Source organism: Tiliqua scincoides, chromosome 3 (assembly GCF_035046505.1).
Source record: "Tiliqua scincoides isolate rTilSci1 chromosome 3, rTilSci1.hap2, whole genome shotgun sequence".
Lineage (NCBI taxonomy): Eukaryota > Metazoa > Chordata > Lepidosauria > Squamata > Scincidae > Tiliqua > Tiliqua scincoides.
Genome location: NC_089823.1, coordinates 210,645,966 through 210,671,082, shown reverse-complemented (window position 1 = coordinate 210,671,082; position 25,117 = coordinate 210,645,966). Strand labels below are relative to the sequence as shown.

At 43.5% G+C, this 25,117-nt stretch overlaps 1 protein-coding gene and 1 long non-coding RNA gene across 3 annotated transcripts in view; one reads left to right on the top strand and one right to left on the bottom strand.

The window, feature by feature from the left end:
- Positions 1-25,117, top strand: part of SLC9A9 (solute carrier family 9 member A9) — a 294,081-nt gene that overhangs the window by 54,544 nt on the left and 214,420 nt on the right. The window contains exon 5 of the mRNA XM_066618996.1: positions 16,674-16,789. Within this exon, the coding sequence (XP_066475093.1) occupies positions 16,674-16,789 (116 nt within the window). The remainder of the gene's footprint in view (positions 1-16,673; positions 16,790-25,117) is intronic.
- LOC136643725 (uncharacterized) lies at positions 11,347-23,468 on the bottom strand. Of its 2 annotated transcripts, XR_010794048.1 has the most exons (3): positions 23,270-23,468; positions 18,276-18,454; positions 11,347-11,827 (listed from the first exon to the last, which is right to left on the bottom strand). It is a non-coding gene; the product is annotated as an uncharacterized lncRNA (long non-coding RNA). The 2 variants fall into 2 exon arrangements; XR_010794047.1 differs by lacking the exon at positions 18,276-18,454.

Here is a 25,117-nt window from a genome sequence, read left to right as displayed (position 1 = left end):
TACCTTATTGCAGTGTTATTCAAACTGTGAGGCGCGGCTCTTTAGGGCAGCGCCAGGAACTCAAAGGGGAGGCGCGCAGCGATACAGTCACACCCCTGGGCAGAATACGAGAGCCTGTCTTCTGCCCCTTGTCTTTGCTTTTTTTTAAAGCAGAAGAAAGGGGAGTTGCTCAGCTGGGAGTGTGGCTGCTGCCGCCCCGCCCTCTTCCGAGCATGCTCGGCTTGCAGTCCTTAACCCTCGCTGATCCTTGTCTGGTTGGTTCCTAGTTCCCAGCCTGGGATCGCTTCTCATCAAAGTGAAATCTCTCTTTTCAACCCCTCCCTCTTCCACTGCCCCCTTCCAATCTCCAAACCTTCCCGCTTTCCTCCCCCTCCCCAAATAAAATGCTTCCTATTTTACCAGTCATAAAGTTGCTCTTAAAGTTGCTTCCATGCAGTTGGCAAAGGGGGAGGGGAGAGAGAAGCACACACTTGGCCAGGAGCAGAAAAAGGGTACTGTTTTTAAAGTAATTTATTAATCTTGTTGTTTGACTGAAGAGGAAAGGCTGTATTTTTAAAGTGATGAATCTTGCTATTTGAAGGGAATACTTATCAGCCATTGATGAAGTGATTGCCAGCCCAATCCTATCCACACTTTCCTGGGAGTAAGCCCCATTGACTCTAATTGGACTTACTTCTGAGTAGACATTCATAGGATTGAGCTGTGCATCTCCTAGTATAGGAGACAAATCAGCCTCCTAACCAAACCCTTATCAGCTCTGATATATTTTCATGGTCTATTTTTGTTTTCCCCACCAGCTGCTGGAAAAATGTAATTTCATTAAATTAATAAAGGGTTCAATCCTATACAAGGAGAATGGGAAAATGACTGCTTGGATTGGGGTCCACAGGGGTGTGTGTGTGTGTAATGTTGGTCAGACTGGTTGTTCACAAAGTTCATTTGATAAAACAATTCTATTGGTATGCTTTCAAAGTTAAATAAATGAGTTTTCCTGGACCAGACCAAATCTACCTACTCCAGCATCCTGTCTCCAACAGTGATCAGCAGCTGATCATTTATAAAGCATGTATATTGCTGTGTATTAATATATTTTTAAGATCTGCATTTAATGATATGATTAATATAATTAATATTAATATAGTTAATACTGAGTACCACTGCCTTATTGGTTTGATGCTGTACCATAATAATATCTCATTGGCTCTTAGAACAATCAGTCTCATAGATCAGTTTTGAGTTACGGAAATCCACTTTTTGTTTCATAAGGCAGTTGTGTTCATGTTCTGGTTAATCAGCCATAACTTTTGATAGAATACAGATATTCCAATGGCATTTGCAGCATTGCATTCTTCATTAAATTACCTTTCCAGTGATATATACTATGATGGTATAATTTGTACATACCAATTTTTTTCACCATTTTGGCCACCAGTGTCAAGCTGTGCTTGTTGCCCCCTTAAAGCTTGCTGCCCAGTGCAACTGCTACCTCCTGCACCCCCTTAGCTATGCCACCGGCATCAATTAATGATGGAGATACATCCTCTGATCTCCGTTGTTATGCAGTTAGGTTGTTAAGCAAACATTTAGCCAAATCTAGTGCCTTTGAAGGAGCAGAGGCTGGCTCATCACCAGGTAAGGAAGGCACTGGTTGGCAAACTGCTTTGGGTCCCAGGGGCTCTTGGATCAACTCTGATAATTATTATAAGCAGCTGTGGTTATGAATTGCTTTAACATAAGCACAATGCATGACATTAGTTTATCAATATACATAGAAATCTAGAGCTCTTTATCACAAGGGAAAAGGGACAGTTCTGTGTGATTAAAGTATTGGTATACCCTGCCAAACATCATTATCTTTATGGTTCAGTTATGTGCCTAGGCCTGGGAAGAATACAAATCCCATGGTAAATGCAGACTCCTCAGTATAATATTGGTGCTATATTTAATGTTGTTAATATATTTTAAGTTGCAAACGTTTTAAAGGTGCCATAGTTAATCCAGTATTGTAAGGTGGCAGCACAGTAGTTGCACCTTCAGTATGTCTTTACAAACCTTTTCTTACCAATAGCAGCTCAATTAAGGATGTCAGTGTAAGAGGAAGATAACCTATTCACCACAGGTTAAGTAACTGAATCCTTAATGCCTGTTGCCTGCTGACTCATTCATAGGGCGTTCTTTCATTTCCAGATGTAATTTAATGACATTTTGCCCAGAAAGCTTTCTGTCTCCAAGTCTTTCTTCCCACACTCTTATGTCTGTCTTTCAATTAAATTGCATTTTTCTTTCTAGAAATTTGGAGGTCTCAGACATTTTAAATTGTATGAGATGTCCTGGTTGGTAGCCCAGGTTCCAATTTAGTGGAGAATTGACTGAAAAGAGGTAGATAAATGTTCTTCTTTTGTACAACTGTATTATCAGTTTGTGGCTCATTGGGATTCTCTTATTTTGGTTCAGTTGGCAGGAAAAGGAAGGTGAATGGGTTTTCTTGGGGGCTTTGGTCTATGAAGGAGACCTTCATAGTAAGTCATGTCTTCCTTAAGCCGTACATCACCAAGGCTAATCAGAACGAAACTCTGATGTATGCTTTTTCAGTGCCAGAGTTTAACCCTGGTGCATTTGAAGAAAGAAGAAATTAAAGTGCTCCTGGGCATTTTCTACATGATATAGTAAGTAGAGAGTCCACATCCATTTGACTGGGAGACCAGGCTTCCAGATGAGAGGCTGCTGCTTCCAGACAAAATTTGGCTGGCATCTTTCTTTCTAGAATGATGCACAGTGCTGCACCCTAGCAGTTAACCAAATTCTGGAAGATTTGAGTTCTAGTGACTTTTTACTAGCTGGCATTTCTGTTCATTGAAACAAATTTAAATGTCAAACATGCATTGGTCTTGTTTTCATGCACCAGCTTGCTGTGTGTCTGCAAACAATACCAGGTTAGTAAGGCCCTGGGGCAAAGTCCTTCTTTGGGCCTCCCATGTTGCCCTTTGATAGTACATTGGGCACTACCACTGATTATGAGGGTTCAGGTGTCAGTCTGGTCTTCTGGGCCCTGTCTTAAGCATATGTCTTTGGTCATCTGGCAAAGCCCTGATGCTGCCCCAGAGCCCATATAGCTGGAGACAGAGGGGGGCAGAGGCTCCCACTGTTGCAGGTATGTGTGAAGTGGCCTGTTTTCTTCTCTATTTTTGTATACCCTTTGGCTAAAAATACTTCACATGCTGGCAGGTGGGAAAGCTATTTTCACCATTGTTACTGATCATAGTTGGGAAAGAGAAATGAGGGACTGAAGAGAAAAACAAGGGGATGTATAACCTAAAGATAGGAAGTGAAGTGGAAATTGCTGGTGTAGGGCAAAGATTGATTTGTAGTAGTATCCTCAGAAAGTGGGAAAGTAACTCTGTAGGTGGGAAAGTAAGGTGGAGGCTTAATGAGCATTGTGTGATTAGGCTTCACAGTATCCTTAATTTGCTTCAATAAGGAACTTTTTAAAAAGCTACTTACAATATTTTCCTTTAACTACAAAATTGACTCTTCCATTGGGAATCTTTTTAACCATCAACAAAGAAAGAAGGTAAATGCCCCCAATCTGTGTTTCTCAAATAATAAGGTGGGCATCCTTGCAAAGCTGTAGACAGCTGCCAAGGGAGGTACTAGCTTCCCCAAGACATCTCTTGGTTGGACAAGAAAGCCAAGTACCATTTGACAGGATAGGAGATTTGACCGGAGATTCACATGAAGGTTTGCCATTAAGAACACTCCTTAGCAACTCTATTTGTATGGAGAGAATCATGCTCAGCATTGGTCACTCCTGCCCATTAGTTTGTCAAATCCTTCTCAGTGAAATTCACAGCATTACACAGAGAAAGAAGGCAAGCTCATGGAACACTGATGCTCCTTCTCCTTGCACATGTCATGTCTCACTCATTTGGAGAGGGTGGGTGAACACGCAGTGACAACAAGGAGGAAGTGATTCAGGGCTGTGGGGATTAGTAGCGAGTAGCATGCTCTGTGCTTGTGGCATAGACTTAGATAGATGATGGATGATGCCAACTGTTGACATCAGTCCTGATCATGCACAACTCACCACCTCTAGGTTAGAGCCATGTTTGTATAACATGCAGTTTATAACTTGGATACCATTATTTGTTTTTCAAACTGTACTGGAAGATTGAAGCGAAGTGACACTTCCCAATTGATAAAATTTATTCTGTTTCTGGCTTGGTGGCATGTTTCTTCCCCTGAAAACAAGAATTTGCATGATACATTTTTTTTTTTTCAAATTGTAAAATCATTTTTCCTGTTGCTAATAAAGTATTTTAACTCTGCCATTTATAAAACCCATAGTAATTGTTCCAAGTAAATTTCTACCCATGACCTTGTCAGGTCAGGACAAATAATTCTTTTAAAGTATTTTTTTCTTTTAAATTCTGAAATTAAATTTAAAGTAATTCTTTTAAAGGTCTAAAGCTTTTCTAGTGATTTTGCTCTCGCACTGGTGTCGCTGTGTCATTCAGTTAATCCAATAAAAATGTTAAATTAGTGTCAAACATGCTTTTTAATGGTAAAATTCATGCCAGATTTTACAGTGGTTTATTCCCTAATCTCATTTCCATTACTCTGAAAGTCACAAACTGATCTTAATGATCTCTTAACGGTCATATAATCTCATTTTAAGAGAACGCAAAGGGACTGTGGTCAAGGCTAGGTCTTGTCACAAAACAGTGAAGAGCTTCATTTTCAGTGCATTTTGATTGATAGTTTATTGCCAGGTTTCAAAGATAGGATGTCAGGATATTAAATACTTTCTCCTCCAAAGTGCAAATAAAAAGATTGGTTGGCACAAACAGAAGAGCATGTGGAAAAACTTTTCTGAGTCTGTACCACTTCAGACAGCAAGGCAAGGGAGGTAGTTTGTTCAAATGTGTCTGCCCCCGGGGGGGGGGGGGGGATAAATTCCCTTCACATAGAAAACTAGCATTTGAAGGAGAAAGATAGATTATATAACTTCTCCATTACATTTGAGGACTGCATACATGTGTACAGTAAAGGCATATATGGGGAGGGCAGAACTGTGGCTACTGCCCATACGTTCAGCATAACACGTGTATGAGCATATGCACATAGGAACTATATGCATGTAGGCTCTGTCTGTGAAATCAGGAACACTGCAAAAAGCAAGGCATTCAGTTGTGAAGATAGAAGAGAAACTGAATGTCATCACTGAAGTTCTGAGTTGCTAAGCTCCATGCTTCATGGAGCTTGGCTGGGAAATTACAGGCTTGTCCAGTATGATCGAGGACAAATGGGGCTACAGATCTCAAGACAACCAATGGCTGCAGCACTCAAAACGTGCCTGCTTTGGCCACATTTGGTTATCCTATAATTCTGGCAAGGAGTAATTCAGCTCTGGACTTCATCTTGGACACTGGCCCAAGAATGACCAGACTGCAGCTGATTCTTGGCTATAAACTTCCTGAAATGGTGTTCATGCCCTGTCTGCAGACCAGAGATGTGTGGTGGGTGGGGAGACAGGTGAGGCAGAGCCTCCCCACTAGAGTTCTTCGAAAAGTTCTGCCATGGGAGGTGCACAAGCATTCTCAACTCATGCGCTTTACGTGTGAGTTGAGAATGCTTGTGTGCCTCCTGTGGCGGTGCTTTTCGAGGGACTCCAGTCAGGAGGCTCTGCCTTGCCTGCCTCCCCATCCACCACAGATCCCTGCAGCAGACTGGAGCTGAAGAACTTCAAACATCACAAAATGAAAATTGTGACCCAGAAGCATTAAGTAGGGTTTCTTCTTCCTTTTGGCCAGACCTGATTGGCTTGCCGTCTAGTTTGCCAACACTACTTTTCCAGTTTAGACAGATGACTCAATTTCAGGGGTCCCATGAAAACTGTTGATAATGTTACAGGGTTATGAATGTTATGGTGGGTTGGCCACTTCTCTGTTGGGAAGTCGCTGGTGGTTCTGAATTGGGAGGGGAGAGTTAGTGGTAGAGTGGTCTATAGACTTCTCCTTGATTGTGAAAGGCCAACAATGCTTAGAAGAAGAGCCTAGAGGCAGGCTGCCTGATTGCCAGATGCAGTGGAGGACACCAGGACACAGGTTGTACCTGTTGTCTTGTGTGCTCCCTGGGGCATTTGGTGGGCCACTGTGAGATACTGGAAGCTGGACTAGATGGGCCAGTGGCCTGATCCAGCGGGGCTCTTCTTATGTTCTAGGGGAGGTGTGTGGCCATGCCATCATGCACCTTAGAAGGTACACTGGCTGGGAGTGCCTATAGGTCTCCAGTTTCCACTTAACTGGAGTGCTGGCAGGTAAAATGGGTGGTGATTGCTATCATGAGGGCAGGTTGTCCTGTGTTTCCTACAACTGAAATCTTTGGGCATAGGTTTTCCAGTTGTCGCACCATGTGAGAAAGCTCTCCCTGGATTCCACCACATTGGTTAATTACAGGTCAATTCAAACCTCCCATTTCTGGGCAAAGTGATTGAGTGGGTGATGGCATCTCAGTAATAGAGTGTCCTGGATAAAGCAGATTATCTGGATCCTTTTCAATCTAGCTTAAGGATGGAGATGGCCTTGGTTGCCTTGGTGGATAACTAGGATATAGGTCAGGGAGCATGTCCTAGCTGATCCTGCTGGGCTTCTCATCAGTTTTTGACTCCATTGATCATTATTTGGGCTGATTATTTCAGCTGATTCACCAACATGGGGGGCTGGGGGTACCATTTTGCACTTCTTGGTTGATAGATCCCAGATGGGGTACTGAAGAACATTTGTTTGTTACCCTAGCCCTTGGAATTTGAGTGCCACAGGGCTCAATTTTGTCCCCCATGTTATTCAGTATCTATATGAAACCTCCGGGAGAGGTCATCCAGGGATTTGGAGTGGGGTGCCATCAGTACACTGTATGTCAGTACGCATCAGGAAAGGGCTTTGCAATGGCGTGAAGGTTGTGAGCACCAGAAAAAAGGCCAGAGCATTCCCACGCATGCCAGTGGCTGGAGCAACACCTGCCAGAGCCGGTAAGATGGCGTAGAAGTGGGGGAAGGCAGGGATGGGGTGTAGCAGGGTGGGGTGGGGGTGGCAACAGGGGCAGAAGTGGGCAGATCAGACCTGGGGGGAGGCAGGATTGGTGGCAATGGCCCTCACTGTATCCTATCCCTGCTTCCTGGGCCTGATCAGGTGGGATGGATCAATGCAGGCTTGTGCCAGGTCTAAGTCGATCCATTCTGGCTGCTGAGGCTTACTTCAGGGCAAGAGTACAAATGTCCCCTTACCTTGAGGAGACCTCCAGCATCCAAAATTCCCCTGAAGAATGAAGCATAGCCCACATCAGCACCACTGTATTGGCCTGGGGGAATTTAGGTAGCACTGGGCTTTGACTCTCAATCACCTTCAAGATTCTCTTGCTATTCCACTACGGAAAGATTAGTAATTTTTTTATTAATTGCTGCAGTTATAGTCATAGTTGAAACTGATATCTCAGGCTCTGATTAATTTCACAAGGTTATTCATTGATATATATATTCATATTATTTTTTTAAGAAGTCTATATATGTCATCTGTCATGCTGAGAATTTCTGGAGATTCTATCAATAAGTAAGGTAGACTTTTGATTTAAAATTCAAATGGCTTGCAGCAAGATGAAATATTCAGTGAGACTAGGTTTTGGACTGTCTACATTTGAGAAAGTTTCATGCTTCATTTGTCTTGGTAATTATGACATTTTAGTCATTATTCAAAGATCAAGTGCATATTCTTCATAGTGGACATTCAGATTTTATGTATAGGCACTAATAATGAGTGATGTAAACTGAGCTCTGGAACACTATGTTCTTAATGCTGTGTTAAATCAAAAATGATCAAATGCATTATATAAAGCCATACTTGTTATTTAGTATAAATTGGCTTTGATGTCTTTAATCCAGTGGTTTTCAAACTCTCCAGGAGAGTTTGAGCCACTGTAAGTTCTTGCAGGGGCAGGGGGGAGACAGCGGGGGTGGGTGGAAGGCAATGGTGCGATCCCCAGGATCGCGCTGCTCAGGGGGCTGCAGGGGCTTGGGAGCACTTACCCAAGCCTCCTGCAGCCTCGCCTGGGTGCAGGGAGCCCAGTGCGAACCTTTGTTAGGGCTCCTGCAGCAGTGAATGTAAAAGCAGAGCGATCGTGCCCCGCCTCCACTAAAGTGGAAGTGAAGCGCAATCGCTCCACTTTCACTGCTGCGGGGAGCCCTTTTTCATTCATTCATTCATTCATTTATGTATAATATTAATGTATACATTCCACTTATATTTACATAATCATACATCAACAATCTTTTTTTCCCCTTTTTTTTACCTCCCCCCTTGAAGAGCGACCGTTACCATTAAATATTTATATCTGCAGCCACAAGCACGCCTTTTGGATTTTATCCATTATAACAGTATTGGCCCGCCCTTCCCTTACCCATCTTATATATCTCAACCATTTCTTTTTTATCTCGGTTTTCTTATCTTCCCATGTCTTATCCTGTTTCAATATTGATACTATGTCTGATTGTATCCATTCATATAGATACCAATTCCATTTTTCCACAGCCCGTTTTGATGCATCTTTCCACCCATATGCTATAACTGCATGGATAGCTAGAATCACAGCTTTGAATAAATCCTGATTATGTTTTTTTCTTTATTATTTCCCAAAACTCCCATAAATAACATTTTCCCAGAGAGCTCCAACTCAAGGTTACATAATTCCTCCACCTTTTCAAATATCAATTGCCAAAAATCGATTACCTTAGAACATTCCCACCAAAGATGGGCATAATAACCCTTTACCCTCCTACAGTGCCAACAATTTAATCATATAAGCCAGTTGGGCAGGTGTCCTATACCATTTCAATATTAATTTCATCTCCCGTTCTCTAAATTTTTCCATTCTAATCTCCAATATTCCTTTCATTAATCTGTCTATCTCCTGTACTGACATTCCCACCTCTCTTTCCCATTTAAATTGCATTAACCTAATCATATAGTCTTTATCTTTATTCATTAAATTGTATAGCTTTTTTGCCATACTTTTTATTATTCTCTTTAAGACTATATATTTTTTCAAATTGAGTATCCTCTTCATTTGAAACTCGGCAATATCTTTGTTTTAAAATATTATATAAAGCCAAAATCCGTAACCAGTATTCTCCTCCCACTTTCTCCAATAGTTCTTGTATAGGAGTCAGTATCCCCTGAGGATTGTATAAATCTTTCACTCTAAAATAACCCTTTTCCTTTAACTTCTCCCCAAAAAATTTTTCAACGTTTTTGAATTCCTCACTTAAAAATTCAAGTGGAGTCCATTTAGAGAATTTTGGCATCCAGTTGGGATGTACGATCACTCCACTTTCACTGCTCCGCCAAGCAGCTGGTTGGGCACTGCAGGCAGGCAGGTATGGTGTGTGTGTGTGTGCGTGTGTGTGTAGAGTAACCCCAACCATTTGTCCTCCCAACCCACTACTCAAAGCAAACACTTCACCTGGCCTCATGAGTGGGGAACCCTGAATGCATCAGCCTCCTCTTCTTCACCTGATTTGTAAACTTTTCACCAGCAAGTATTATATAAGTATTATATATTTAAGTATAATACTTTTAAGTATTATAAGTGCTTTGTTATGTGTACAAATTCACTCCACCCGCAATTATTACTTCAAATATTCCAAGTATTCCAGTAAAAAGAAGATTAGATGGCTAATCAAACCCATGATGGACCACAAGTCTGAGAAAATCAGCCTGGTGTGTTTTCCATACACAGTGTGAATAAAGAAGTAATTCCTACCTGCTCTTTTTCACTGTACTACCTTTGGTCTGGCCTGTGACAACAACAGTCAAAAGAGGTGATGGCAACTAGCATGGGTGGCTTTAAAAGGCACAGTCATGGAGGACACATCTGTCAATAATTATTAGTCATGAGGGGTATGCAGGGCCTAGGAGAGGGGGGTAAAGAGGGTAATTTGTACCCGGGCCCGGGGCCAAAAGGGGGGCCCAGGAGCCAAAGGAGGAGGCCCAGAAATTTTCCTGGGATCTGACATTTTCCTATCTACTGGGGACCCTACCATGACTGGGGATGGTGGGGACACTACTGATGCCACATGGGTGGGTAGACCTGGGCCCAAAGACTTTTCCAGCTGTCTCTACTCTCCCCTCACCCTGCTTTGCCACTCCCTGCCCCTATTCTGATTGCCCATCACCACCCCTCCTGCTATGCAAAGGGGTCCAAAAGAAACTTTGTACCTCCTGATAAAATTCCTCTCAGAGGGCCTGGGGATATGCCTTACCTCCATGTTCAGCAGCAACATGCCTCTGAATCCCAATTGCAGGTGAACAGTGATGAGAGAGAAGTATGCCTTCTTTCCTCCTTGTGGGCTTCCCAGAGGCCATTATGGGAAGCAGAATGCTAAACTTCATGGGTTTTTAGCCTGATCCAGCAGTGCTTTCCTTATGTTCTTAATGCCTCCCAAACTGCTTTTCATTATATTTGTGTGTTTTTACCTTGTCCACCACCAACGCACAAATGCATCCACTCCAAAAGGTGCAAATTGTATCCATCAAGGGAGGAGCAGACCAGGCAGCTTTGGAAGGGAAAGGGAAATCATTTCCTCTTACTTACCCATATGGTTCTTGTTCCACAATGGGTTTCCTTGAACCTGCGCCATGTCTTTAGCTGTACAAGTCCAAGGAAAAAATGGGGGCAGAGAAGCTGTTAAGAGGGGACAGGATCTGACATGCACCATCACCACCAGATCCACATCCTTTTCAGCCTCCCCACCCCCTGTATCCCACTTTCCTGCCCAGTTTCCTTCCCCTCCCTGCTCACGTGTGTCCCCCCCCATTGCTGCCTTACCTTCTCTGATAAGGATAATGGGGTCTGATGACAGGGTTGGAGCACTGCTGCCTCTTTGTGGAAAATGGTCTCTGATGGGGCACTGCACACTCTGCCAGCAGCCATTTTATGACAGCAGAAGACTGTTCTACCATTGTAAAGCCCAGCCCCTGACAGCCCAATCCAGGAAAGGATTGGGCTGTTAGGCTATACATAATTATGTATAGAAGTAGAAAGATCCCTGAAAGCGTATTAAGAAAAGAAAATCCAATAATGGATTGGAAAACAGATTGGGTGAGTGAGATGTACTTTAAAGTTTCAGTTATTGCTGTAGCAATATGTGACACAAGATTCTGTGCTTAAAACCTTTTCAATGTAATCTGCATTCATTATTGTGTAAAGAAAGGCTACAATAAGGAGGCACTATTTAGCGATGGTGGATACTTCTCCTTGACATACAGTCGATAAATGGATTTAGATGTCTCGACAAAGAACATGCAACATGGTTTATTGTACATAAAACAGATCTAAATTTAGACAGAGACGGCCATTCAATTTTAATTATTTTTTCTTGTGGCTTTAAGTGGACAGCAGCTTCCATTATGTGTAATTACTGCCTCCAGCTGCAAGGAGTCAGCTGCTATCTTCAGTAGGTTCTCCATCCATACAGCCTCCTTCAGCCTTGGCCCCATCACCTTTCAAACACAAAAAGGCAAGTGAAGATGTTTCAGTTCTCTCAAAGATACTTTGGCACTGGACACTATTTTCTTCCTGTCTGTTCCTTGTGCTGTTTAAACATGTCGCTGTAAAACAAGAAAGTTGTATCCGCATCCATGTGTACTTGCATTCTTCTGTATTGATAGCAATTTTCAAAATATGCTTCTCCAGGCTGTTGATGGCTTCTTGCGCTCTTATGGGATTTTATTGTAGATCGTTTAACGTTTGTTGTAAGTCACTTTGATACTTTATTATTCTGGAAAGGTGGAGTATATAAATGTTTAAATAAATTTAACCTCTAGTGTGATGCAAAAATATCAAAGATGGCCACGAGCATGCATTAGCAGCCTGTGTCAAAATGTCACTGAGAATCAATATTTCTCAGATTCTGTCTTTCAAAGGCTACATAAGAGAATCATAGATATATCCCCTTGTAAAGTCTGTGTTATGCAGGGCACCTGCCTGCCTGTCAATTTCCTATTTTAACCAGGCCTCTCTACACCTCTACAATACACACTTCTAGGATATGTCGTGATAAAACAGACAGAGAAATCCATCTTCTAATGTGTACTGTACAGTGAGTGAATGAAACACATATAATTATTTTAACAAACATAAAGGCACAGTATTCATGAGCCACTATCCAAAAATAACTCATAATTACTCAGATGTCCAGTACCTGTAATTGGAGCTGAAGCCACAGTGTCCATTCATGACCCTTGCCTACATAGCCTGCAATCATGAACACAAATTATGACCCAACCCTACTGGGTCCTGTGACTTACGTTTGAGCAGTATGCATAGGATCTCATGTGCTTTATACAGCCATCTTATTGAAAAGCTTCCTACTATGACGGAGGCTAGACATACCTGGGAGGCAGCTTTCTACATGCCCAGCAGTAGAACATGCCCATGTTCTATAGAACTACATGCCCATGCAACCAAGCATGAAGAAAGCAGTTTGTTCTCATTTGCTGACCTTGTTAGAACAGACTGAGTTATTAATCTGACTCAGCCCACTAAGCAGCCCAATGCTATCCAATGCTGGCAGTGGGACTGCTGGACCCACATTATCTCCAGCATTGGATTTGAGCAGGTGGGAGGTCGCCTTGGGGCAAAAGAACATTTGTTCCCTTACCCCATGTAGCTGCCCGGCCTGCTAAATGGAGATACCGAGATTTGCACCAGCTATTTAGCTGGTGCAAAACCAAGTAGTGCTGTGTAGGGCTTTCCGGTCCGGGGGTTAGAATGCCGCAGAGTCTGCTTTGCCATCCTTGCCCCTTCCCAGGCCTGAACCACTCCCTCCCCACCCTCTCCTGCCCTCTGCAGCCTGGTGCAACACTTACCTGCCTCAGTGGCCCTTAGGTGGGATGCGATGTCCACAGGACAGTGTAGGCCTTCCCGACAGCACTGCTTACACTCTGGGTATTGAAAAGCACTTTACAGCACTTTTTTTGCGCCCAGTGACAGCACTGAAGCCATAGCATCGGCGCTGCATGAACATAGCAGTGGACTCTTGGATTTGCTTTGGCTTTTGATTTGGTTTGAGTTTTCCAGCCGAGAATTTTATATCCCTTTTTTTTTCGGTTCTTGAGAGTTTAAACTGATTGCATTTTCCCACAGGATTATTGTTCAATGTTCTTTGGGGGGGGGGCATATGAGCTTTGTCATTCTTAATAGTGGTGGGCTTGGCGGAGGAGCAGGGTATAGGGGAATGATCTACATGTATAGCATGTGTGGGACAGGAGGAGGTCACCTTTAATTCTTAGCAAATAAATGTGAAGCATGAAATAATTCAATTTATTACAGGCCACTTATGTTTATACTGGTAGAGTCCAAAGATGAGGTTGAAAATCAATTTTCTGTACCCATCCACTTTATATTGTACATAGAGATGACTGAATCTAGGCCTGAGCAAGTTCACTAGTCTTTTCCAAACTCTTCAGCTTTCCTTGGGATCTTTCAGGTGTCTAATTTCACTTGAATTCCATTTAATGGCAATGTTCTGAGATTGGAAATGGCACTAATTTATCAAAACCCAGCTGTTGGCTCTCAAAATTACATGGTTCCTTTAGAATTGGAACCCCCCTCCATGACCTCTGCCACCACTGCCATTCACCTCCAAATTTCACGGTGTTGTCTACAGCCGGAAAGATAAAGCCTTGCCCACTCATACATGCTTAACATTTTAAAACTGCTTTTCTGATCTATTCATCAGTCTTTTTATTGTGCTTAGAATGACTGAGTTATTCTGAGGTTATTTTGTATGTTCAATGAGCATTTTGACATTTACAGGGCAGCCACCTCAGCTGTAAAACCTGCGTGTTTCAGGGGGGAAAAACACAGCTGAAACAGGAAGACGCTGATTTTATTCAGATACTATTTGCTAAACATTCTTTGTAATCAATAATAATAAAAGGCATACAGGATCATAAGAAGTCGCCTTATATTGAATCTTTCCCACCCTTACCTGGAGATGCAGGAGACTGAAGCTGTAATCATTTGCATACCAAATAGGACTGTATCACTGAGTACCTCATCCTACAAAAACATCCCACTGATACTGCAGTTAGAACCAGGAGCCTATTATATTAAGTTCACAATTGTGTATGTGAGGGTCCAACAGGAGCAATGGGGCATGAAAGGGGAAGAACAGGGGGAGGGATTGGGGCAAGGATGTGTAGGGGGCAGGAAAGGGGAGATGATTGGTGGCAGTGGTTCCACCAATACTGTCTCCCTTCTTGGCTTCAATCCACCTTCCCGGGTTCACTCAGAGTTGCGCCAGAAAAAGAGCTGGCGCAGGTCCAAGCAAACCTATTGGGGAAGTGAAGGCCTCCACCTTCCCCACACAGAAAGCAGCTTGTGCTCTGTTGGCACTGCTGCATCAGTGCAGGTGAGTTAGTTAGGGTTGGGCTGTGAAACTCTTAAATGGCAGACAAAAATAAGAATTTTTGAAATATTTTGTTCACCCTATGGCTAAGTAAAATGGATTCCTCTGTAATCTAACATGCAGATCCCTTGCACATATTCAGAGGTAAGTTGGCTTAATATTGCTATTCTGGGCTTACTTAATTGGAAATCCATTTTATGTAGACAAATATGCTTTGAGGCTGTAAGACCTCACTGATTACATCTCAAAACAGTCAAAACTGGACCAAACAGTTTGATCCCACAGCTTGACCCTTACATTGCCCTTCCACATGCAGTGAAGATGGTGCCATCAAACCAACAATGTCAGCAAACTATACGCCTAATGATTTTCATTAAGGCATTCAAATGAAATTGCCATTTGCAGGCAGCATGTTGCAACTGACCTTCATTGCATCACATTGGGTGTTGCTTTGTAAAGACATGAACAACACAATCCTTTACACATTTACTCAAAAGGAAGTCCTATGCAGTTTAGTGGAGTTTACTCCCAGGTAAGTGTGCGTAGGAGCCTGACAGATAATGCTCTGAGCAGTGTGGCAATTATGCATATTTTTTAGGACAGGAGTGTGAAGTCTTGCTCAAATTTAATCTCTGCCCACAATCCAGAGTTCTTGTGCTTCCCAGTGCACACACCAAGCTCTTATAGCTGCAATGGCAAACACAACACTTTCTGCACCCAGAGATTCCCTTCTATGAAAGTGAGAATCAATTGCAGACAGGGGAGCTCTGTAGGTGGGTGTACTGCTGCTGTTATACCTGCAACGAACAGTCACAAAGTATAAATAGTCTAGGCCAGTGGTTCTCACACATTTAGCACCAGGACCCACTTTTTAGAATGAGAATCTGTCAGGACACACTGGAAGTGACGTCATGACCAGAAGTGACATCATCAAGCAGGAAAATTTTTAACAATCCTAGGCTAAAATCCTACCCACACTTACCCAGGAGTAAGTCCCATTTCTGTCATTGTTAAAAGAATATACATAGTAGCTGGTTGAAAGTACAGGTCTGTAACATTTCCCCAAATGCAGTCACATTCCATGGTAGCATCAAGTCCTATATTTACACAAGCTTGCAAACTGCAGGAGCTGAACTCTTTGCAGGGTAACTGGCAGCTACAGTATCTGATTTTTGAAAAGGGAGAGCTCATGCTTCACAATGAGTCATCTGATCTCGGAAGCTAAGCAGCGTCAGGCCTGGTTAGTACTTGGATGGGAGACCGCCTGGGAATACCGGGTGCTGTAAGCTTATACCATAGTCTTTCGAGACTGAAGGTTGGCAACAGGGCTTGAGGCAATTAGGGCCCAATCTGATCCAATTTTTCAGTGCCGGTGCAGCTGTGCCTATGAGGCATACACTGCATCTTGTGGTTGGGCAGCAGTTACAGAGGCCTCCTTAAGATATGGAAATATTTGTTCCCTTACCTTCGAGCTGCATTGCAGCTGCACCGATGCTGGAAAACTGGATAGGATTGGGCCCTTAATTATTTTTCCATCACCCTTTGGCAACGTACCAAAAATCAGGTTGGGGACCACTGATTTTATATTTTTCCATTTCTAAATATTTCCTTTTGCATGAAGAATATGTTCAAGCCTTACTCTTCGACTGATTGTTCCTGAAAGCATTAATATCCATCTTGTTTTAAGCTATACTGAAATTTTTAACATACCTTATACTTCTAGCATTTAAACAGAACAAAAATATTACAAGGGAAGCTAAGAGAATAATCGTTTTAGAGATGTCAGATATGACAGAACAAGTCAACACATCTTATGTCACACTGATTGTGCGAAGACTCTATGATATTTGACAAACTGTGATAATTTCTTCTTCAGTGTATGTTGTCTTATTCCTGTAAAATAAATGGCGAAACATATTGTCATTCGTCACCAACTGAATACATCGCTAATGTATAGTGAAAGAGTTGAGGGGATTTTTTTTGTTCCTTGAACGCCTCAAACATTTTCAAACAATATTTCGGGGCTGAATCAGAAGCAGATTTACATGACAGTTGCAATTTTTGTGTCCTGTATTGTTATAGCATCAAGTGTTAAAGAAGACAGTCTCGTCATACACCAAAACAGGAAAACACTTCAAATGTTTTGGAAATAAGAGAACCAAGGGTGCCACAATAGTTCTGAATCCCTTTTTTTTTTCCCCAATCCTTGCAGGTTGATAATGTATGGCTTTGTAAAGGCCATGGTCCAAGTCAACCAGCTGAAGAATGGTGACTTTCACTTCACTGACTGTTTATTTTTTGGTTCTCTGATGTCTGCTACAGATCCAGGTAATAGTCTAAAATGTCTTATGATTGCAATTTTGGCTGTTTAAATCCACAGTGTTGTAAACTCATATGCCCCAATCCAAAGAACCAAATGCAGCAGAACGTGCAAGCCTTCCTCCATGCAGTCCTCAAATGCAGTCCCTGGGTAGGGTGGGGTAGGGTGGGGTGGGGTGGGGGAGGTGACTACCTCAGTCCCCATGCTTTGAGATGACCTGAAATTTGACATCAAGTTGTCAAACATCACACTGCAGATCAGCGAGGGGAGATCAGGAGAGGACCTAGAGCAAACCACTGTCCACAGCTAGCAGCTGGAATATCTGCAGCAGAAGTGGTCATCATGGCCACCACAGCTGATAAGGGTTAGAGGAAAGCCATTGGGAAGAAGTAGGGGGAGAAGAGAGCTGCAGGGGGGCACTCAGACATGGCACACTATGAATAAAGGGATTGAAAAAACCACCAAAAATGGTGGAGGTGGTGCAGAAGAGTGGTAACTAAGGGGTAACTGAAGCAGGATTAAGAGAGAACAACTGCCCCTACATCACTCAGTGAGCCTCACAGCCAAGCAGGATTTGAAATGATTTTCCTAGTCTGTGTTTAACATTGTGGTTCTTCAGAGTAAGAGAAGTGCAATAAATAAATGCTTCAGAAACATGTCTGAAATGTCCAACCGTGTCATGTTTCTGCTGTTGCTGGGCCTTTTGTGTCAGCAGATCGCAAGAGTGGAGCTACAAAAAGGTGCAAAAGAGAGTCACCAAAATGATTACTGGGCTAGGGCACCTCCCTTATGAGGAAAGGCTACAGCATTTGGGACTCTTCAGTCTAGGAAAGAGGCACCTGAGAAAGGGACATGAACGAGGCATACAAAATTATGCAGGGGATAGATAGAGTGGACAGAGGGATGTTCTTTTCACTGTCTCACAAGACCAGAACCAGGGACAGCCACTAAAATTGAGTGTTGAGAGAGTTAGAACAGACAAAAGAAAATATTCTTTACCCACTGTGTAATTAAACTGTGAAACTCTTTGCCACATGATGTGGCGAAGGCATCCTAGATGGCCTAGATACCTTTAAAAGGGGATTGGACAGATTTCTAGAAGAAAAGTCCATCACAGGTTACAAGCCGTGATGGGTGCGTGCAATCTCCTGATTTCTGGTCTAGAGGGTAGAGCCTCCGTCTGCCTGAAGATAACATCCACAAGGTTGCCAGTTTGAGGCCACCGGCACCGTGCAACCTTGGAGCAGCTGACAAGCTGAAGCCGAGCAATTCCATCTGCTCTGAGCATGGGAGGATGGAGGCCAGAATGTGAAGCCAGATCGGAATGAAACACCTTGAATGTAGTCGTTCTTGAAAGACAGAACCTTCTTTGAAATTGTAAAAATCCCTATTTAATAAGGGATTTAATAAAGCCTGCCTATGTAAACCGCCTTGAATAAAGTCTTGAATAAAGACCAAGAAAGGCGGTATATAAATACCTGTTGTTGTAAATACCTGTTGTTCAGAAGTAGGCTACCTCAGAATGCCAGATGTAGGGGAGGACACCAGAATGCAGGTCTTGTGTTGTCTTATGTGCTCCCTGAGGCATCTGGTGGGCCACTGTGAGATACAGGAAGCTGAACTAGATGGGCCTTTGGCCTGATCCAGCAGGGCTCTTCTTATTTTCTTATTTGCTAACATACAAAGCGCATATGAATGAGCTATTAAAGGAGGGAAGAAGTAGGCCATATTTCACCAAACTGATTAAAATAGCCTCTTCAGTTACAGATGTGGCATAGATAATCTGGCTGTGGCATACATCACTATTGCTCACCAATGTAGGTTCAGTTGACCTGGCCACCTAGGTGGGTGTTCCCTTCATCCCGCACTGCAGCACCTGCATCCCTTCCAAAGTCATACATGATTTAGTAGAAAAGGGAAATGATTCCAGATGGGGGGTGAAATACCATTCTTGGTCAGGGGTATGCAAGAGCTACACTTTACTGCCAGAGCTTCCAAAGGAGTTCCAGTATTAACATTATACATTCAGGTCTAGCTTTGTAAAACGTTTTCCACACTAAGGATTATTTGAGGAGGGTCTTTTTCCCAACTTGACCACATTTTCTTGATATGTTCTTGTTCACTGTGATGCAAAAGGTAGGGATGGAAACTCAAGTCAGGTGACTCGAATTCAAACTGCAAAAGCACTAGTTTTTGGCTATGTCACGTACACACAAGTCAGGCTTGTCAGTGACTCTGGCACTGACTCTAGTCTGAGGCCACTGACTTGGAAATGAATCCCTATGCATGCAGACTCAAGTCTGTCTCTATCTGGGTGCATTTGCTTACTTTTTTTGTGGCATGAAAGACCTTGTGGGATCATCATTCAGAGCTGTTGAGCAACAGGGCAATTATTATTATTATTATTTTATTAATTTATACCCCGCCTTTTTGCCCAACAGGCACACAGGTGGCAGGAAAGGATCAATGTTTTGGTTTTGCATCGAGCAGGAGGCAGGGGGGAAGATGGGAGTGGGTTCTCTTGTCCATCTCTGAAGTAACCAATGATCACTGGATGAAGGTTTTTTTCCCTGGACAAGCGATGGGAGAAGGGGGGGGGGGGACACAGTTGCCAGCCATCCAGGAGAAAAGGCATTGCTCTAGCAGGCTCACTGAATGACTAGCTGCATTGGGACTTCTTCTGAGTAGAGCTGCAAAGGATTAGGTCATACTGGTAAACCTCCCGCATGACCCTCCTCACGGTTTTTCTCAATTATTGAAAGTCTCAGGAGTTGTGTAATTAAATAATCAGCAGACAGAAAAACTGGCCTTTGGACATACTGTAAAACAAATTTCATCACCTCTTCACCATATGTTGGCATCAGCCCACGCTCAGCATACAAGAAAAATCATGTTAATGGGCCCTGATCTTTTTCATGTCTATCTTGAAGTAAATCCCAGTGATTTCTGTAGAACCTATTCCCAAACAGCATCAGCAGCTGGTCTTCCACTATGATCACTTATCTGAATAAATCTTTGTTTCTCCAAATAATTATTTGGCATGATCCATAGTGAACATAATTTATGCTACCGACTTGCCAGGGCTTTTAGTTTTCAGTTCCCCATTGTCCCATTTGTATTAGTGTGCATGTTCTAAGAGGCAATCAAAAAGATGTATACATGTCTTAAGGTTCTAATCAATTGGCAACATTTATCTAAAGGAAATCAAATCAAGTTGGAAGTTTCATCTTTTCTGATTTATTATGGAGGAACATAATCATTCAAGCAAAAACTCCTGAGTGCAACTAGATAATTAGTGCTGGTACAGGTGCAGTTTTAAGTGTGTAGGTTTTGTGGTTACCTTGATAAAATAATTGTAATTTGGTAATGCACAATTATTACTAAGCAAAATGTAATCCTGTGCGCCTGTTTTCCATGGCAAGGCTGGCATTAGCAACACTATTTTTGTGTATTTCTGGGACTGCTCTCATTATGACTTTCTCTTTCAAGTGTTATGGTAGGAAACATTTTTAATTAGGTATATGAAAAGAGGTTGCACTTTACATTGGACTGATGTTCTCTTACAAGTATTTCTTGCAACAATGGATGTTGTTGGGGTTCCCCTCCTCCCACAAGTCCCCAACTTACCCAGGGAGAAGGCTTCTGGGCCAGAGGATCAGGGAGGAAGCTGGTGGAACATGGGGCCACCTCCCCATATGCTGCCTGGGCACTCCTGTAGGCGGCAAAGCGCAGCAGAGGAACACTGCATGCCGAACCCCCCGCTTCTCCATCTGCCTTGGAGGAGGGGGGGGAGACAGGACGCAGGCCATTCGGCTGCTGGGCAGCTGCCCCTCCCCCACCTCGGGGGAAAAGGGGAGCACTGCCTCGCCCAGCCAGCCAGGACCTGCCTTGCTGGGTAGGGCACCTGGCTATGACATCGGGGGCCCACAACTGGACCTCCCGACGTCATCTGCAGAGCTACCGGACCCAGGTGGGCAGGGCCAGCCCACCCCACCCCCAGAGCAGAGGCAGCAGCCTTCTCAGCCCTCTCAGGAACAACCCTGGCAGCTCCAGGTGAGAGGAGGTGGAAGGGAAACAGAGAAAGGAAGGGGAGAAGTTGTGGTAATCCCAGGGGAGGGTAGTCCTAGAGACAGGCCCTTTTTGTACCATCCCTGTGAGGGAAGGGGCGGGGCCAAAGGGGAGAGGTCTGCCCTACATAAACCTGAAGCCCAGGGATGACAAGGCAGTTAGGAGTTAGAAGAGAAGGCAGAGGATCTGCTGCTAGCAGCCCCTGCTCCTGACTGGCAAATGCTGCCAACCCAAAGAGGGGGAACCGGGTGACATAACCCCCCTTTCTTCTGGTGAACTGTTCTGAGGCCTCCACAAGGGGGTCCCCCTTGGAAAGGCCGGGTGGGCCCTACCCCCACAGGGGGGACTCACAGGTGTCTATCTTTCACTGGGACCCACTTTTTAGAATGACAATCTATTGGGATCCACCAGAAGTGATGTCATCAATTTAGGCTTCAAACCTAAGCTGTGATCAGCCAATGGTCCCATTACACAGCATGCTCATGATGTTATTTTGCATAGCTCAGAAGTCAAATGCTGCAGCTTGGAAGTCAAAGCAGATTGCAGACCCTACTCCAAACATACAGCCCTCCCCCCTTCTAGCATCCCGTCTTCCCACCTATTCAAGGCAAAGCGCCATGCCTCTCTCCCACCAAGCCCAGCTTGCCCAGAGCTTTGTAATCCTGTATTTTCAGCTCTGTATTTTCGATGGCAGCTACCTCATGACCCACCTGAAATGGGTCCTGACCTACAGTTTAAGAAATGTTAAGAGATACTGAATGACTCCCCCCCCCCCATTTTTTAAAGAATTCCCCGAACAGGGCTAGCCCACCCTTAAGGTGGTATGAAGTCACTGCTTCAAGTGGTGCTTGCTACCTCCTCAGGCCCACCAGAAGCCCTGTTGCCGCTCCATCCTTATCTTGCATACTCTCTGCTTCTTCAAAGCAAGTCAGGCAGGCAGGATGGTTCTTTTCAGATCTGTTTTGAAGGGACGGGAGGGGGATACAATCTCCTCTTCCATCACTTCTTCAAAGCAGGTCATCTTCAAAGCAGGTTGGATGGGAAGATCCTGTGAATTCCCATGATCCTCCCCACTGAGCTAGTTTTGAAGAGGTGGCTGAACTGAGGGTGATAAAGGCATGCACACTACTACATGCAAAAAAATGAGGTGTACTGTGCACTCCATTTCAGGCCCCATTTCAGCTTCAACTGGCCTGTGTGCTCCAGTAACACATTTAGGCTGAGAATATAACTGAGCCATCCAATTCACCTTGTTCTCACCATAGTAATAGTACTTCAGGGTTCAACCCTATTCTCCCCCCCCCCCACCTGCTGATGCAACAGCACCAAAATGTCTACTGCTACATAACTGCAGAGGGGGCAGTTGTGGAGGTCTCCTCTGGGTAAGGGAACATTAATTCCCTTACCTGAGGGTAAGCCTCCACAGTGCAGGGGGTCTACTCGACTTGCCTGCATGGACCTGTGCTGTGGGATTGGGCCCAAGAAGGGAGTTCAGATTTGGTGGCCACTGCTACTACTGAACCCACCCCCTTCCCAGATTTGATCAACCCTCTCCCCACTCTGTTTACCACTTTGTCTGCCATCCTCCATAACCATTCATCCCATCCCAACTTACCTCTGTCAGCAGGTCCTGGGGGAATCCACTGTTGCACACAGGAAAACTCCAACCACAAACCTGCATGCTTCCTGAGTGAGGTTTTTGATTGCTGTAAGGGGCAGCCCAATATGATTGGGCTGTTAGTCTATGCATATGTAAATAGAAAGGCCCCAGCTCAGATGTATGTTTGAGACACACGCATCTGTGTCTTGTTTCCTTTTCTATAAATCCCTAAGGGTTTGAGCAGATAGCAAATTTAACAACATACATGAAACATGGTAAGGTGCGGGAGACCAACTGGAAACCCAGAGCATGAACTGATGGAACATCTTGGCCCAAATCAGTTGACACACCCTCTTCGGCCAACTAAAACCTGCCCACTTGGGAGGCCATTTAACAACTAACATTATTGTTTAATGACACATTTGTGTTAATGCACTCAACCACACTGAATGGCGGAGTGCATAGCTGAATCTTCTGCCATCTCAAAAACAAAACCTCCCCATGGAAATCATCACATCAGGGAGAGGAATTCCAGGTTACACCTCTCGCTAATATGCTAATTCTATTACGCAGTTTTTTTTTAAGGGGAAACATTCAGATATGATTCTGCCAACTGCGTTCATAAGTGATACAACCCAGAAAAGCCTGTCCCAGTTTGTGTCTGAATATCAGCATTCTCGAAGCACACTGACATATTAATCCGAAAACACTTTGCATACTTGTACCTTTTTTCCACATTGACATTTAAGGCATAGGAAAACATTTGCCTCAATAAAGATTTGCTGAAGCAGAACCGTTTCAAAGTGCTGTGAACTCTTACCTTCATTTAAGTTGATTATCAGAATGCTCTTTTCCATCTGGAGTTTCTATGGTTACAGCAGTATGGTTGAAGTGGGTTGTCCTGTTTTTCCAAGCCATACAAACAGCTGGGATTTTTTTTTTAACCAGTTACATAGCATTGGGGGGAAATAGTTTGTAATTAAAACTCTCTATTGATGTTTTCTTTCTGGAGCAAAGTCTTGAGTAGGAAGGCTGATTAGCGGTGCCAGGAATCTATAATTAGAATTGGAACATGTTATTTTTAGCAAGAGGGTTTTTCAACTTGGTTGGTTTAGTGTGGAAATCTCTTATCTTGTTTCCACCCCACTTGTCATTGAATTCAGGTCTGTTGGCCACGACAGATTAATTTTTGCCTTGTGAACATCAGAGGCTCAAAGAGAACATGCCTGTTGCTTTGGTCTTGTGGGGTTTTTTAATTGTAGGTTTATACCTTCATTCCATTGTGAGTCCCACTGATTTCATAAGCCATTTGTGCCACTCAATACGAAGCACTCCTCCTTAAGGGAGCAAGGGAAAAATGGATTGAAAAATGCCCATAGGACCACTTGCAAGGAATGATGGGGCTCCCTGCTTTTTCCCCATCTGTTTTCCTTAAGGAAAGCCTCAGAGTAAAGCTCAAGAAGAAAGAGGCTATCCTGAGACGTTGCAGAAAGACACTTGGCCTGCAGGCAGAATACACATTTGGTAGGTCCTAAGCAGCCCATCTGCTGGGATCAGCATGTGCTAGCTGATTGGGTATCCAAGCCCACCTGAGCGGTTCAAAAGGCCTTAGGGATGCCCAGGTTGCTGTAAAACTGGATGGACAATGACATAATCAAACGTAGGTTTCTTAAGGTCAACCCGAAGGGTGCTTCGTATGAGTACAAGTCCCAACCTATCCCCCTCAAAGAATGCATCTTGTGTTTTTTTTAAGTTCTCACTCAACTTCATGGAGATCAGAGAGGAGTCGTGAGCTGTTCAAGTTGATATTGGTGTAAGTACAGTAAGGGAACACTGCAATTTAGACACCATAGGGAATTGTTCTGCTTTTACATTTTGTTGCCTGACTGGCCTTTTTATTTCTTTTGTTTGATGCATTCAGAAGAACACGCATTTATACAATTGACTGTGATGCTGGGTGCCTGCCTAGAGAACATTATGCAAGTCAGTAACATGGTTTTAGAAGCAGGGCTGATGGCTTATGAATCTGACACCTCTTACCAAGAAGAAGGCCACACTCTATCTTTACTGTCAGAGCAATCACTTCCCCCTTATTCCATCCTCTATCAGGCTGGCTTGAAAGGAGACTTCCCCACTCCTTGGAAAATTCAATGGTGCCCACACATTACCTGCACAACCTATTTGACCTTGTGAATAAAAGCCACCTCCTAGGAGCTTCTTAACGGGGAGTGAACAAGTTGTTGGCAAAACTTAAGAAGGCTCTCCAACCCTAACTGTCCTCACTAATTTCATGGCCCAATTTGGTCAAGGAGCCATGCTAGGTAAGCAAGATGACATGAAAAACAAACTTCAGACCCAATGTTCATACCTAATAAGGCAGCATACTCATTTTGGAATTTAAAAAAAAAAACCCAAACAAATAGATTCCTTTCAATTTGTTAGTTCCAAAAATGAATACACACCTCTTGGACTGGCTGAATGCGGCAAAAAGTGTGGGGTGAATGTAGCTTCTCTTTGCTTTGAACTTATCTTCTTTTTAGATTTCATAAACATGCGTGTATGTGTGTGTGTGCAAAGTAATTAGATGTTATACACACGTGCACACACACGTGTGTGTGTGTGTGTGTGTGTGTGTGTGTGTGAGAGAGAGAGAGAGAGAGAGAGAGAG